Here is a 15,615-nt window from a genome sequence, read left to right as displayed (position 1 = left end):
GTCAGGGCGGGAGCGTGACCGTCAGTGAGGGGGCGGGGACCAGAATCATTGGAGTTCGGGCTGAGGGTGAAGGGGCGGAGTCGGAGTCCGGGAGGGGGCGGGATCAGACTCGGGTTGACAGGGCGTGAGGGGGCGTGGTCAGAACGGTAGGGGGCTGGCCCAAGCTCAGGGTGGGGCTCCTCCGTTTAGGGGGCGTGGTCAGTGCGGAAGGGAGGCGGGGATAACGGTGAAGGGCGGGGTCACAACTGGTGAAGGGGGCGGGTGGCGCCTTGGTGCCGTTACCATGGAGACGTCGAGGCCTAGTTGATCGTTTGAGGCCTGCCGTCTGGGTGCTCAGATGCTCTCTTTCTGATCCCGACCCTTTTCCAGAGCAAATACAAGTTGCTGCTTTTACAACGGGACCTATGGTGCAGCGCATATGACTGCACCCCCACCGTCATTGTAAAAAAAAATGAGGCATCACTAGCTCAGTTTCTCCCCCCTTCTGCACTCCCAATAGCTCCTTTAATCCCATAGCCTCATCCCTATCCCTAGAGCCCTGATAGAAATAGGTCATTCTGCCCATCTTGTCTGTTCCTATCATCTCTAAAAGAGACATCTAGTCTCATTCCCACTTTCCACCAGCTCTTGGTCTGTAGACCCTGTTGCTACAAGTGCAGATCCAATTTTATTCTCAGGAGCAGTAAGGATATTACTACCCTTTCATGAATTGTGTTCCAGACCCCATCACATGCACCAAGCCCCTGCACAGAAAAGGATTCTGTTGCTTACTTTAAATCTATGCCTCACTTGTCATTTGACTTTCTCTGCCAAGGCAAGTTGGATTATCTAGAACCCTCAATTCTGTACATCTTGATTAGATCTTGCCTGTTCCAAAGAAATCAAACTCAGACTATCTGATCTTGTCTCCCAGTTACAATATGCCATTCTGGTAAGGATCTTGCACTGCACCCTTCCTTATTGCGATCACATCCTTCCTATAATGTGGCAATTGGCACTGCATGTACTATCTGTGGTCTTAACTGCTGTTTTATACAGTTCCTGTTGAAATTCTTTGCTAGTTGTAGTAGCCATGGAGTCTCAGTACTGTGTCTCCCTGGCTAGTGTACAGAAGGCTCACATGGTCATCTGTGATGTTGTCCACCAGACGCCAGTCCTCACCAACTCCACCCTGGACAAGCGGGCTGATAGGAAAATCTTTCTCAAGTGTGAACTTTTCCAAAAAACTGGATCTTTCAAGGTAAGATGCTTTTAAGAAATTGAAATGCCACCCCGGTCCGGCTGCATCGATATGTTGTTGATTCAGAAACAGGACAGGGATAAATAAATAGAATTGGATCTGGTCTTTGAAACACAAAGGAAGCACATAACCTCAGTGGACCCAAATCCCTTCCTAATTTATCCCACTGTACATGATCACAATCAGCCAAACCCCTTCTCATTCACTCCCACTCTACATAATCTTGATGGACTCAGGTCCCTTCCCAGTTACTTCCATTGTGGATAATCCTGTTGGAACCAAACCCCTTCCCATTTACTCCGAGTGTACACAATCCAAATCAACCAAATCACTTCCCATTCACTCCCATTGTATACATTCCAATTTATCAAACCCTTTCTGTTCCCTTCCATATTACATAATCCCAATTAACCAAACCGCTTTGCATTCACTCCCATTCTACTCAATACCAATTAACCAAACTTTTCCCATTCACTCCCATTGTATGCAATTCTAGTGGGTTAAATCCCTTTCTATTCATCCCAATGTACACAATCCCAAGAGACCAAACCTTTTCCAATTTACTCCTGTTGTATAGAACCAGTTATCATAAAAATCCAGACTATTTAACACTATATTATTCATGACACTCGGCTGGGTCCTGGATATAATTTGAGCCATTTCTGAAGAAGGGTCTAGGCCCAGAACGTCAGCCTTCCTGCTCCTCTGATGCTGCTTGGCCTGCTGTGTTCATCCAGCTCTACACCATAATTTGAGCCAGTCAGTTTAACATAGCTAAGTGATACTGCACTCTGCTGGTAGAACATTAGGACTACTTTTCATATTAACACAATGTGTTTTTATGGCAATCTTAACACAATAAAACATCCCCAGAAACTACAAGAGCAATTATCAGGGAATATTTCACAGCTGTCTGAAAGGAAGTATTAGGGTGAGTGACCAAAAGCTTGATTAAGGAGGCAGATTGTAAGAAGTACCTTTAAAGGAGAGAAGTGAAGTTTATGGTGGAAATTCCAGAGCGTAAGTATCCAGGGAGCTGAAGGTGTGGCCCCAATGTTGACGCAAGGGACATTAGAGTTTCTTGTGATGCCAGAATTGGAGGAATGCAGAGATCTTGGAGTGTTTTGGGGGCTGGAGGAGGTTACAGATATAGGCGGAGGGGGGGGAGTGGCGCGGCAGAGATTTGAATGTGAGGACAAAAATTTTGTATCGTTTGCTTTCCACCAGCGAGTTGATGAGATTTGTTATTCCTTTCAGATCCGAGGAGCCCTGAACGCAGTGTCCAGCCTCAGCGCGAGGAGGCAAAATGGCGAGGATGTTCGAGCTGTGGTGACACACAGCAGTGGTAATCACGGACAGGCATTGGCCTTGGCTGCTCAAATGCAAGGTGGGGACTGCAGAAAAGGCCAAATAAGACCTGGCCCCACCAGTACTGTATCCAGTATTATACATTGACAGATCTGTCTGCACCAACACTAGACCCCAGAGTGATACAGAAACAGACCCTTCTTCATCATTCCAGTGTCCCAGGATTTTTTAGCAACAGACCTGTGCCCACCAGTACTGTACCCCAGTATTATACAGTGACAGACCTGTGCCCAGCAGTACTGTACCCCAGTGTTGTACAGTGACAGACCTGTCTCTACCGTTAATGTACCCCAGTGTTATACAGCAACAGACTGCCTCATCTGAAGGATGCAATCCCCAGTGTTTCTCGCAGTTGAAGTTAATGTTGAAATGGTGAGCCAGTGATGGGTATGGTGAGGGTAGAAAATGAGGTGGATCTTGGGTCATCCCGTCTCTTCCTCGTTTGAAGAAGGTGCAGTCAGGTTAGGGACACTGCTGTTGTTAAGCCCCGTGTAAGTGTGTGTGTTTTGAACTGTCTCAGGGATCCCCTCATATGTGGTTGTGCCCCGAAATGCCCCGGCGTGCAAAAAGGCTGCCATACTGGAGTATGGCGCGCAAATTGTGGAGTGTGAGCCCAGCGACCAGGTAAGGCTCAGTTGTGTGGACCGACTTGTGACAGATGGAAGCGGGGAAAGGAAAGGGCAAGAGTATGTTGGGGTTTGAGAGAAAGGCCAGTCAGGCTAGAATCTTTATATGGCCTTTAATAAACAACTTGTTCCCAGGAAGTGATGGTGAGTGTGTTGATATTGTAGAGAAATCTTTATATTTACTGCTGTTCCTAGTTGATCCTTGTTTCTTTGTGAACTGGTCTCTGAATCTGTTTTCTATTTATGATGCCTGGTCTCCCTTAGAAGTACAAACATCTCCACTTCTACCCTTCGTTTGTTCAAAGATTGCTGTGTAGAGACAAGATGTTGGAATTTTTCAATTCCTTTTGAACAAAGACCACAAAATGCAAAGTCCTGTGAGTGAATGTACTTGTAGCATGTGTAAATGAATCACACTGGAAGATAAACACACATAGGTTTGAATAGGTGCATGAAGATAGCCAATCTGTACTGCATTTTGTTTGTTCATTCATGGATCTAAGTGTCACTGGATGGACCAGTATTTATTGCCAAGAGGGCAGTTAAGATTTAACCATGTTGCTGTGGGTCTGTAGTCAGATCAGGTAAAGTGACAGATTTCCTTCCCTGAAGGGCATTAGTGAACCAGATGTTTTTTTTTTCCTGACTATTGGCATGGTCCTCGTTAGACTCCCATTCCCAGATTATGGTTGAAGTCAGATTCCACCATCTGCCATGGCAGGATTCGACCCCAGGTCCCCAGAACATTATCTGGGTCTCTGGATTAATACTCTGTCGCTAGGCCATCGTCTAGCCATAATCCCCGCGGCAGTGCCATGAGCGGTCAGACTTGACTTACCTGGTTTGAATTCAAAGAATTTACAGTACAGACAAGGCCCTTCAGCCCATTAAGTCTATACGAGCAAAGATATATTACCACCTACAGTAGTCCTGCTTTCCCTTACTAGGCCTAAGCCTTGAATGTTCTGACACTTCACGTGGTCATCCAAGTACTTTTTAAAGGTTGTGAGGTTTCCCGCCTCAACTACCCTCCGAGACAACACATTCCAGACCCCACCACTCCTCTGGGTGAAAATGTTTTTCCTCAAATCCCTTCTAAGCCTCCTGTCTTTCACGTTAAAATTACGCTCCCTTGTTAGTGACCCTTCATCTGAGGGGAATGACTGCGTTCTGTTCATCCTGCCCATGTCCCTCATAATCTCACATGCCTCTATTAGGCTCCCCCCTCAACCTCCGAAGAGAACAACCCAAGCTTATCCAGCCTTTCTTCATCACTGAAATGCAACATTGCCAGGCAACATCCTGGTGAATCTACCTTGTACCCTTGCAGTCCAATCACATTCTTCCTACAGTGTGGTTGTTAGTCAGTCAACTAAGTTCGAGTTCCTGCTCCACCTTTTTGTCAGCCCATATCCAACCAATCAGCGCTCTGTTTTCATGCTGCATTAAAATTGTTGTTCCCTCTCTGGCACTTCAGTCCCAAAGAGTACAAGATGAAAAGCTCCACCTTCATGTCCCTTTTTAGCAATGTTTATGTTCTAACTGACCAAACAGTGATTAGTTTGTAGTCCTTAATCAGGCCATCCCCTCAGTTTTCACTTCCCTAAAGTTCAAAGGCCAGCCTGTTCCGTGTATCCTGATAGATTGTACCTAGGTTCAAGCAACAGGACAAATTGCTAACCTGAGAGGATTGGAGCCCATGAATTTCAGTGAATATATTTGATTTGATTTATTATTGTGACATGTACCAAGGTAGAGTGAAAAGTTTTGTTTTGCATGCAGTACAGGCAGACCATACCATACAAAGTGCAGTAGTGTGATTGAACAGAGCGAGGAATACAATGTTACTGCTGCAGAGAAGGTGCACCAAGAGCGAGGTCAACATTACATTTGAAATTTGAGAAGTCCATTCAGAAGTCTAATAACAGCGGGGAAGAAGCTGATCTTGAATCTGTTGGTACAACGTGTTTAAGCTTTTGTGTCTTCTGCCTGATGGAAGAGGTTGGAAGAGATTATAATTGGGGTGGGAGTGGTCTTTGATTATGTTGGCTGCCTTTCCAAGCCAGCAGGAAGTATAGATAGAGTCAATGAATGTAAGGTTGGCTTGTGTGATGGATTGGGCTGTGTTCACAACTCTGTAGTTTCTTATGGTCCCGAGCAGAGCAGTTGCCATACCAAGCTGTGACGCATCCAGACAGAATGCTTTCTATGGTGCATCTATGAAAATTGGTAAGTATCTTTATGGAAATGCCAAATTTCCTTAGCTTCCTGATGAAGGAGAGGCGTTGCTGTAGGACTACAGCAAATTAGTTGCTGTTGAAAGAAGTGACATACTGTTGAACTTTTCATCTTGCACGCATGAGGATGCAGTTGCCAGAATGCCAAATTTCAAAGGGAAGAACATTTTATATTGCATTAGAAGAGGGTGTTAATTGAATGGCAAATTTACTATGTTTGTTGAGGCATTTCCATGGCAAATGTCCCAGGGGATGGCTCTAATCAAAGTCCCCAAAGCGCTAATAAAAATAAAATACTACAAATACTGGAAGTCTGAAATAAAAAACAGAAAGTGTGAAAAAGCTCAACAGGTCTAGCAGGATCTGTAGAGAGAGAAACAGAGTTACATTTTGAGTGCTGTCTACCACAGTTCTGAAGAAGACTTGTACCGGACTTGAAAATTAACTCTGTTTCTCTCTTCACAGGTGTAGCCAGATCTGCTGAGGTTCTCCAGCACTTTCTGTCACCAAGCTTTGCTCAGTTGACAAGATGCAATGGGTAGGCATGTTCTTTCCCTTTGCAAAGGACATGGCTGTGTGTGTAAATGTAGATGTAGTTTCTAGCATGTTCGAGGGAGCCATGCTGCTCTGAAATTAATTCTTGGTCTGTTATCGTTTATCTTCCATTAGTCCAGAACGGAAACTGTGTCCAAGGTCATTATGGAGACCCAAGGGATTCTGATCCACTCTAACCAGGATCCCCTTGTGATTGCGGGTCAAGGCACCATTGGATTGGAGATCTTGCAACAGGTAACAGGAACCATTGTGTCTGAAAATATGGAATTAGGTGATGGAGCCATTGTGTGTAACAGGGATTTGGGTTTGGAGTGTGTACCATTGACCTGCATCCAACTTCTACACAGCCCAGATTTGGCATGGAGCGATTTTGATTTGAAGAGGTATCCATATTCCCAGTTCAAAGAAGCAATGTGAAACTCTCATAGCTCAGCATTGCACAGTAAACTCTGCATTACCAGTTGGTATGTCTGCCACTGCTGCAATGGCCCATTGATAATTTCATATTTTGCCACATTATACTCTATTTGCCACATCTTTGCCCACTCTGTCAATTTATCTATGTCTTTTGTGGCCTTCCTAATGATGATGTAACAATTTACTCACCTACCTATCTTTGTGTTGTTGGCAAATTTGACAAGCATACCTTGCATCCTTTCATCCACGTAGTTCATAAACTATGTAAACAGTTGAGGTCTCAACATGGATCCCTATGGCAAACCACTCATTAGATCTCACCAACCTGAAAAAGACCCTTTTTGCCCTACTACCTGTTAGCCAGCCAATATTCTATCCATACCAGTATGCCACCTCCTACATCATCTGCTTTTGTATTTCGCAATAACCTTTGATGCGGCACCTTATCAAATGCCTCTGGAAGTCTGACAATCGTACGTAGAGTCATAGAGTCGTACAGCATGGAAGCAAATACTTTGGTCCAATTTGCCAATGTCGATCACATACCCTAAATTAGTCTAGTCCCATTTGCCAGGATTTGGCCCATATCCCTCTCAACCCATCCTATTCATATACCAATCACGATGCCTTTTAAATGTTGTAATTGCACCAGCCTCCACCACTTTCTGTGGCAGCTCATTCCATACACACATCGCCCTCTGTTGTAGAAGTTGCCCCTTAGGTCCCTTTTAAATCTTTCCCCTCTCACCTTAAACCTATGCCCTCTAGTTTTGGACACCCGTACTCTGGGGCAAAAGACCTTGGCTATTCACCCTATTGCCCCTTATGATTTTATAAACCTCTGTAAGGTCACCCCTCAGCCCCTGACGCTCCAGGGAAAATAGCTCCAGCCTATTCAGCCTCTCCCTATAGCTCAAACCCTTCAACCCTGGCAACATCCTTGTAAATCTCTTCTGAACCCTTTCAAGTTTAACAACATCTTTCATATTAGCAGGGAGACCAGAATTGAATGCAGTATTCCAAAAGTGGCCTTACCAGTGTCCTGTACAGCTGCAACATGACCTCCCAACTCCTATACTCAATGCACTGACCAATAAAGGCAAGTGTACGAAATGCCTTCTTCACCACCCTGTCTACCTGCAACTCCACTTTCAAGGATCTAGAACCTGCACCACAAGGTCTTTTTGTTCGGCAACGCTCCCTAGGACCCTACCATTAAATGTATAAGTCCTGCCCTGATTTGCCCTACCAAAGTGCAACACCTCACGTTTATCTAAATTAAATTCCACCTGCCACATCTTGGCCCATCTAATCAAGGTCCTGTTGTGCTCTGAGATAACCTGCTTACTAACTCTGAGGCCAAAGCATTGAATGTTTTCAAGAAGGATTTAGATGTAGGTCTTCGGGCTAAAGGGATCAAAGGCTAATGGTGTGGGGGGAGGGGAGCAGGAGTAGGTAACTGAGTTGGGTGATCAGCCATGATCATGTTGTAAGAAGTCACATGACACCAGGTGGTAGTCCCACAAGTTTATTTGAAATCATAAGCTTTCGAAGCACTGCGAAAGCTTGTGATTTCAAATAAACCTATTGGACTATAACCTGGTCTCGTGTGACCTCTGACTTTGTCCACGCTAGTCCAACATTGGCACCTCACATCATGATCATATTGAATAGCAGAGCAGGCTCAAAGGGCTGAATGTCCTACTCCTATTTTCTATGTTTCTACATTCGCAGTTTCTCCTTTTTCCACAACGAACTTCGATAAATAGGTCAAGCTTGATTTCCTTTTCATAAAAGTTTGTTGGCTTTGCTGATTACCATGAAGATATCCAAGTGTTCTGCTATAAATTTTTAAACAATAGCTTGTAACACTTTTCCGATGAAGGTTATTAAGTAACTGGTCTATTATTTCCTTCCCTTTTGAACAGAGGAGTTAAATTAACTGTCTTGCAAATTAATTGGATTGTCCCCAAAGCAAGCGAGTTTTGGAAATTTAAAACCAAAGCATCAACTATCTCACTAGCTCCTTCTTTTAATACCTTCGGATGAAGACCATCAGGGCGCAGGCACAGTTCCAACAATTTACTCAGTACCACTCTTCTAATTTTCCTTCTTCCTTTCCATTTCCTCATTTATTGCTACTTCTGGGATGTTACATGTGTCTTCCACAGTGAAGACTGGTTGAAAATACCTGTTCAGGTAATCTGCCATTTCCTTATTTTCCACTAACAATTCTCCAGTCTCACTTTCTATACACCCAAAGGTCACTTTGTTAAAGTCTTCCTTCTTTACATATTTATAGAAACTCTATCTATTTTTATATTTCTGGCCCACTTTCTCTCATTCTCCAGTTTCCGTTCTTCTTAATTCTTTGCTCCCTCTTTCTTTATTTTGTCCAATCTTATGACCTGCCACGTGTCTTTGCATAATTATATTAAACTTGAAGAAAAGGATATATCTTCAACGTTTCACGTTAACCGTGGATGATAGATCCATACCTTGGAATTTTACTTATTCGTTGGAAAGTATCTGTTCTTTATATTCTGAATATCCCCTTAAATGTTTGTCGCTACATTCCTATAGCGCTCTCCTTTAACCTAATTTGCCAGATCTGCTTTAATGCCCTCATAATTTCCTTGTTTAAATTTGAAGACATAGTCTTGGATCCACTCCTCTCTCCCTCAAACTGACTATAAAATTCAATAGTATTATGATTGTTGCTACTTAGAGGTACCTTTATTATGGTTAACTCCAGAAATATCCCCGAAACATTCTACCCTTGTCTGTCTGATGTTTGTATGTATATTACTTCATACTTAACTTGCTTCATAAGACCATAAGACATAGGAGCAGAAATTAGGCCATTCAGCCCATCGAGTCTGCTCTGCCATTCAATCATGGCTGATAAATTCCTCAACCCCATTCTCCTACTTTCTCCCTGTAACCCTTGATCCCCTTGATAATCAAGAACATTCACCATGCTTTCTGGAAAACTCTCTCTATTTCTTTCTTTAGCTCCACCCTGCCATGTGGTTATTGTTAAGGGCTTAACACCACTCCCACAAGTGACTTCTTGACTTTGCCATTTCTCACTTCTACCCAAACTGTTTCCACATCTTGGTATCCTGAGCTTTAATCATCCCTGTCTGTGATGCTATAACCATCATTGACTAACGTCATTCCTGGAACCATTCTGTTAAGTCACCTCTCAACCCTCTTGAGGACATCCTTCTTAAAGTGTGGTGCCAAGAACTGGATGCGGTACTTCAGCTGTGGCCTAACCAGCGCTTTATGCAGCGACCATCCCTCCTTTTGAATTAGCTCCTCTTTATCTGAAGCTCAAGATCCCATATAATTTGCTAACCGCTCTCAACAAGGGGAGGAAAAACCCAGAGTGGTGGAGAACTATTGGTCCAATTACATCTGTTTTCCCCTGAGCATTCTGCCTTCGACACACATCATGCCTCAAATCAGTCATGTACCCAAAATCTTGACCGAAATCCGGGTGTCTGCACAATTGTACCTTATTCTGCAGCACAGAACCATCTTGCTTCAATTGCATTAAAACTTAGTTAGACCACATCTGGAGTACTGTGTGCAGTTTGATCTCCATGTCTCAAGAAAGATATTTTCGCCATAGAGGGAGCACAATGAAGGTTCAGATTTATTCCTGAGATGGCAGGGCTGTCCTATAAAGAGAAATTAGGCCTGATTTCTTTAAAGTATCAAAGAGTGAGGGGTGATCTAATTGAAACCTACAAAATACTTAAACAGATAGATAGGGTAAGATGTTTTCCTGCTTGGAGAGTCTAGAGCTGAGAAGCACAACTTAAACATAAAGGTGTTGCTATTTAGGACCAAGATGAGAAATTTGCTTTACCCAGAGAGTTATGAATCTTTCGAATTCTCTATCACGGTGGGCTGTGGACGTTCAATCTTTGAGTATGTCTAAAATAGAGGTTGATAAATTTTTGATTATCAGTGGCTTAAAGGGTTATGAGATCTGTGTGGGTAAAGGGGATCAAAGTGCGGGCTGAACAGCCTACACCTGTTCCTATGTTGCTGTCCAAATGCCCTGTTCCATCATAATCCGTCTTCTAACGCCTTGGTCTCATGTCAAACAGGTCCCAGATGTACAGGCAGTGGTGGTTCCAGTTGGCGGTGGAGGAATGATCTCAGGAATTGCAGTCGCCATCAAGGTAGGGTTTGTGGATGGGAGGTGAGCAAGTAACGGACACTAACTATGTTTCACACAATGACCTGGAGCTAACAGCACGAAAACACGCAGCGTGTTAGACGCGTTGCATTAGATGTCATGCTCATGCCTTCCATTCCTGTCCCCTTCTACCACCCACTCTATCTTCCACAGACTCAACGCCCGCAGGTCAAAATCTATGCAGCAGAACCAGAGAATGCAGATGACTGTTATCGGTCCAAGCAGTGTGGCTGCCTGACCCCCAACGCAAGCCCTCCTGTGACGGTGGCTGATGGAGTGAAGACCAGCATCGGGGAGAAGACTTGGCCCATCATCAGGGACCTGGTGGATGATGTGTTCACTGTCAGTGAGGAAGAGATTAAGGTATCCGCCCCTCAACCCGCATGTTGAATTTCAGCCATGCAATATTTAGACATCTACCCCTTCCCCCATCCTCGCCAATTCCAGGGAGCAGCTGGCATGGAGATTGACTACCAGCTGGTACTCCACCTGCCTACACATGTTATCAGATGGTGCAGCAAGGTATTCAAGAATACTGGGTGAAGTGAGCAGAGTGATGTTTTCAGCCAGTATCGCTGAATGGATGTCAGAATCCTCGACAGGTTATATATCCCCAAGGGCACTGGTGCCAGTTATGCTTTTCAGGTGGTGTCAGTCGTGACTTGAACCATCGAGGAAACTGCAGCTACAGTTCTGATCATGTTGGCCATGACTCAGTGGGTGGCACTGACACCAAAGTCAGTGAATTATTGGTCTGAGCGCCCCAAGGACTGGAACACAAATCCCAGGTTGATTCTTCCAGTGCCTGTACTGAGGGAGTACTATACCCAACAGAAGTAGTGTCTTTTTTTGGTTAATCTGAGGCCTCTACCCACCTTTCACATGGACTTAAAACGCCAGTATTCTGAAGCATAGAGGTGCTGTTCTCCCCACTATCTTGTCCCTCAGTGGATATCACAAAGCAAATGTTCAGTCATTATTTCATGTTGTTGGCATCTTTGAGTATGCAAAATGGCTGCCACATTTCCTACATTACAACAGTGACTACGCTTGGCAAAGTACCTCAGTGGCTGTGAAGTGTTTTGGGACATATTACACAGGATATGCGCACAGAAAAGCCGGTCCTTCCAGTCTATGCTGGTGTTTCTGCTCCACTTAAGCCTTCTCCTACCTTTTCTTATCCAAATCCACTATTACACTCTGTTCCCTTCTCTCTCATTTGCTTGTCCCCTTTAAAAGTTTCTGTACAATTCACTTCCGTCTCTCCCTGTGGAGCGAGTTCCACATTCTCACCACTCACTGGGGAAAGATGTTTCTCTTGAATTCCCAGTCGGATTTCTTAATGATCATCTTACGTTGATTGCCTGGAGTTAAGCTCTACCTCTGGCAATTTTACGATTGAGTAAAGGTAACTACAAAGCCGTGGTGGAGGAGCTGGTCAGAGTTGGTTGGAAGAGGAGCCGAGCAGGGAAGACAGTGGAGCAGCAACGGCATGGTAATTGCAAGTTTGTGAGAGTAATTTGGAAAGCACAGCATAAATTCACCCCAAGGAAGAAGAAATATACTAAGGGGAAGATGAGATAACCATGGATGACAAGGGAAGTCAGGGACAACAATAAAGCAAAAGGAAAAAGCACACAATGTGGTGAAGATTAGTGGGCAGACAAAACCTTTAAAAACTACCAGAAGATAACAAGAAAAACAATAAGGGAGGGAAAGATGAAATATGAGGGTAAGGTAGCTAGTAATATAAAAGAAGATCACAAGAGTTTTTGTTTCAGGTACATAAAAGGTAAGAGAGAGGCAAGAGTGGACATTGGACTGCTGGAAAATGAGGCTGGAGAAGTAGTAACGGGGAACAAAGAAATGGTGGAGGAACAGAGTAGGTACTTTGCATCCGTTTTCACAGTGGAAGACACCAGCAACATAGCAGAACTTCAAGAGAATTGGGAGTAGAAGTGAGTGCAGTAGCAATCACTAAGGAGAAGGTGCTGGGGAAGCTGAAAGGTCAGAAGGTGGAGAAATCACCCGGACCAGATGGATTATGTCCCAGGATTCTGAAGGTGATAGCTGAGGAGATTGTGGAGGCAGTTGTGGTGATCTTTCAGGAATCGCTCGAGTCGGGGGTGTCCCAAAAGACTGGAAAATGGCGAATGTAACACCCCTGTTTAAGAAGGGAGGGTGGCAGAAGACAGGAAACTATAGCCTGGTTAACCTAACCTCAGTCGTTAGTAAGATTTTAGAGTCCATTGATTAGGATGAGATTGCTTGGAAGTGCATGGTAAAATAGGGCTGAGTCAGCATGGCTTTGTCAAGGAGAGATCATGTCTGACCAATCTGTTAGAATTCTTTGAGGAGGCCAACAAGCAAGTTAGACAAAGGAAAGCCAGTGGACATGATCTATTTGGATTTCTAGAAAGCCTTTGACAAGGTGCTTCACTTGCCAAATTAGATAAGAATCCATGGTGATAGGGCAAGGTACTGGCATGGATAGAGGATTGACTAAATGGTAGAAGGCAGAGAGTGGGATAAAAGAGTCTTTTTCAGGATGGTGGCTGGTGATAGTGGAATTTTGCAGGGGTGTGTGTGTGTGTGTGTGTTGGGACTGCAACTACTCATGTTATATGTTAATGATCTAGACGAAGGAACTGAGGGCATTGTTGCTAAGCTTGCAGATGACGCAAAGGTAGGTCGAGGGGCAGATAGTGTTGAGGAGGTGGGGGAGCTGCAGAAGGAATTGGACAGGCTAGGAGAGTGGGCAAAGAAGTGGCAGATGGAATACAATGTGGGAAAGTGAGGTGATGCACTTTGTTATGAAGAATAGAGGTGCCTATTTCTAAATGGAGAAAGGCTTCGGAAATCTGAAGCACAAAGGGACTTGCGAGTCCTAGTTCAGGATTGTCTTAAGGTTAACATGCAGGTTTAGTTGGTAGTTACGAAGGCAAATGCAATATTAGCATTGTTTTAGGAGGGCTAGAATACAAGAGCAGAGATGTATTGCTGAGGCTGTGTAAGGCCCCGGTCAGGTAGCATTTAGAATATTGTGAGCAGTTTTGGGTCCCATATGTATGGAAGGATGTGCTGGCTTTGGAGGGTCTCCAGAGGAGGTTAACAAGAATGATCACCCAGGTTGATAGGGTTGTTAAGAAGGCGTACGGTGTGTTAGGTTTTATTGGTAGAGGGATTGAGTTTCGGATCCATGAGGTCATGTTGCAGCTGTACAAAACTCTGGTGCGGCCGCACTAGGAGTATTGCAGACAGTTCTGGTCGCCGCATTATAGGAAGGATGTGGAAGCATTGAAAAGGGTGCAGAGGAGATTTACCAGGACGTTGCCTGGTATGGAGGGAAGGTCTTATGAGGAAAGGCTGAGGGACTTGAGGCTGTTTTCGTTAGAGAGAAGAAGGTTAAGAGGTGACTTAATAGAGACATACAAGATGATCAGAGGATTAGATAGGGTGGACAGCGAGAGCCTTTTTCCTCAGATGGTGATGGCTAGCACGAGGGGACATAGCTTTAAATTGAGGGGTGATAGATATAGGACAGATGTCAGAGATAGGTTCTTTACTCAGAGAGTAGTAAGGGCGTGGAATGTCCTACCTGCAACAGTAATAGACTCGCCAACTTTAAGAGCATTTAAATGGTCATTGCATAAACATATGGATGATAATGGAATAGTGTAGGTTAGATGGGCTTCAGATTCGTTTCACAGGTCGACGCAACATCGAGGGCCGAAGGGCCTGTACTGCGCTGTAATGTTCTATGTTCTATATTCTATCCTGAGGATAAAGGGCTGTCATACGAGGAGCAGTTGAGGACTCTGAATCTAGATTGGTAGGGGGATGAAGGGTTACCAGGAGAATAGGTTTGAGAAACAAATCAGCCATGATCGAATGGTGGAGCAGAGTCAATGGGTTGAATGACCTAATTCTGCTCCTATATCTTATAGTCTTATGGCTTCACAAGAGGCTACATCGTCTCAGTTTCCACTTAGTTGAAAACTTTCAGAATTTTACAAACCTCTGATAGGTCACCTTTCTGCCGTTCTGTTTTGGAAGAGGGGAGTCCCAGCCTGTCCACCCTTTCCTGACATGTATTCCCACGCATTTCTGGTATCATCCTGTATCCATTTGCATCCTCTCCACTGCCTCTATGTCATTGTTACAATCTGGCGGCCAGAGTTACGTGTGGTATTCTAAGGACGTCCCGAAGTGGTGACAGTATTCTACAACTGCAGCTCTTTATCTTTTGCAGCAGGCAACACGGCTGATGTGGGAGCGGGCGAAGCTGGTGATTGAGCCCACCGCTGGCCTTGGGGTGGCAGTGGTCCTCTCCCGCCGGTTCCGAGACCTCCCGGGAAATCTCCACAACGTCTGTGTGGTGCTATGTGGAGGCAACGTGGACCTCGACTCTCTTGAGTGGCTACCCAGGCCAGAGGTCGCTGAGTGAGACCACTTTGACCTCTTGGTGAAGCAAAAGGGTGTTTGTGTGAGAGATGATGATCAGGAAATTGAAGGGGCACCTACAATGATAATCAGTGGGTCAAAGATATTAATTGTTTAATAATTACGATTAGTGGCATGTGGGAAGTGGAAATGTGGCATAACCAGTGTGCTGCTGTAACTCATGAGCATCACAGAGACTTGAATGCATTATTCCCCACTCCAAAATTACATTTTAATTTCATTTTCTTAAGCTTGCTTTAAAGTTTTAATTTTTGTATTAGGACTCCTTTAAGGGGCTGTCGCTCTGCAACTTGATTAATTGGTTTTAATTTAATTTAATTGTTCAAAATAATGTAAGAAGAATTTCTGAAACTGAGCTGGTAGTGTATGCTTGTCATCTCTCACTCCATAAATAAATGTGAGACTGTGTAAAGATTGGCTCCAGTACTATCCTTCACTTTCCGGGTTATAACAAATGAAAGGGAAAGAGATATGTGAAGTGTGAATAGATTA

The 15,615-nt window shown here is 44.3% G+C and overlaps 1 protein-coding gene across 4 annotated transcripts; it reads left to right on the top strand.

The window, feature by feature from the left end:
- The first annotated feature begins 323 nt into the window (after positions 1 to 323).
- Positions 324 to 15,494, top strand: LOC109920226 (serine racemase). 4 transcript variants are annotated; one of them, XM_048619737.1, is made up of 8 exons: positions 324 to 931; positions 1,105 to 1,240; positions 2,498 to 2,627; positions 3,129 to 3,232; positions 6,141 to 6,260; positions 10,568 to 10,642; positions 10,813 to 11,022; positions 14,912 to 15,494. In XM_048619737.1, the coding sequence occupies exons 1-8, from the start codon at positions 921 to 923 to the stop codon at positions 15,104 to 15,106; spliced, it is 981 nt and encodes a 326-aa protein (XP_048475694.1). In that variant the 5' UTR covers positions 324 to 920; the 3' UTR covers positions 15,107 to 15,494. The 4 variants fall into 4 exon arrangements, with proteins under 4 accessions (XP_048475694.1, XP_020375856.1, XP_048475695.1 ...); XM_020520267.2 differs by having other exon boundaries at positions 324 to 1,240; XM_048619738.1 differs by lacking the exons at positions 324 to 931; positions 1,105 to 1,240 and adding an exon at positions 2,068 to 2,171.
- Positions 15,495 to 15,615: the final 121 nt, after the last annotated feature.

Source organism: Rhincodon typus, chromosome 43 (assembly GCF_021869965.1).
Source record: "Rhincodon typus isolate 14 chromosome 43, sRhiTyp1.1, whole genome shotgun sequence".
Taxonomy (NCBI): Eukaryota; Metazoa; Chordata; class Chondrichthyes; order Orectolobiformes; family Rhincodontidae; genus Rhincodon; species Rhincodon typus.
This window is presented reverse-complemented; position numbering and strand designations above follow the sequence as displayed.

Coding starts and splice junctions, on each gene's coding strand:
- LOC109920226 (XM_020520267.2), top strand. CDS start 1,073: ATGGAGTCTCAGTACTGTGTCTCCCTGGCTAGTGTACAGAAGGCTCAC. Junction 1,241..2,497: donor AAAAAACTGGATCTTTCAAG/GTAAGATGCTTT, acceptor TATTCCTTTCAG/ATCCGAGGAGCCCTGAACGC. Junction 10,643..10,812: donor GAATTGCAGTCGCCATCAAG/GTAGGGTTTGTG, acceptor TATCTTCCACAG/ACTCAACGCCCGCAGGTCAA.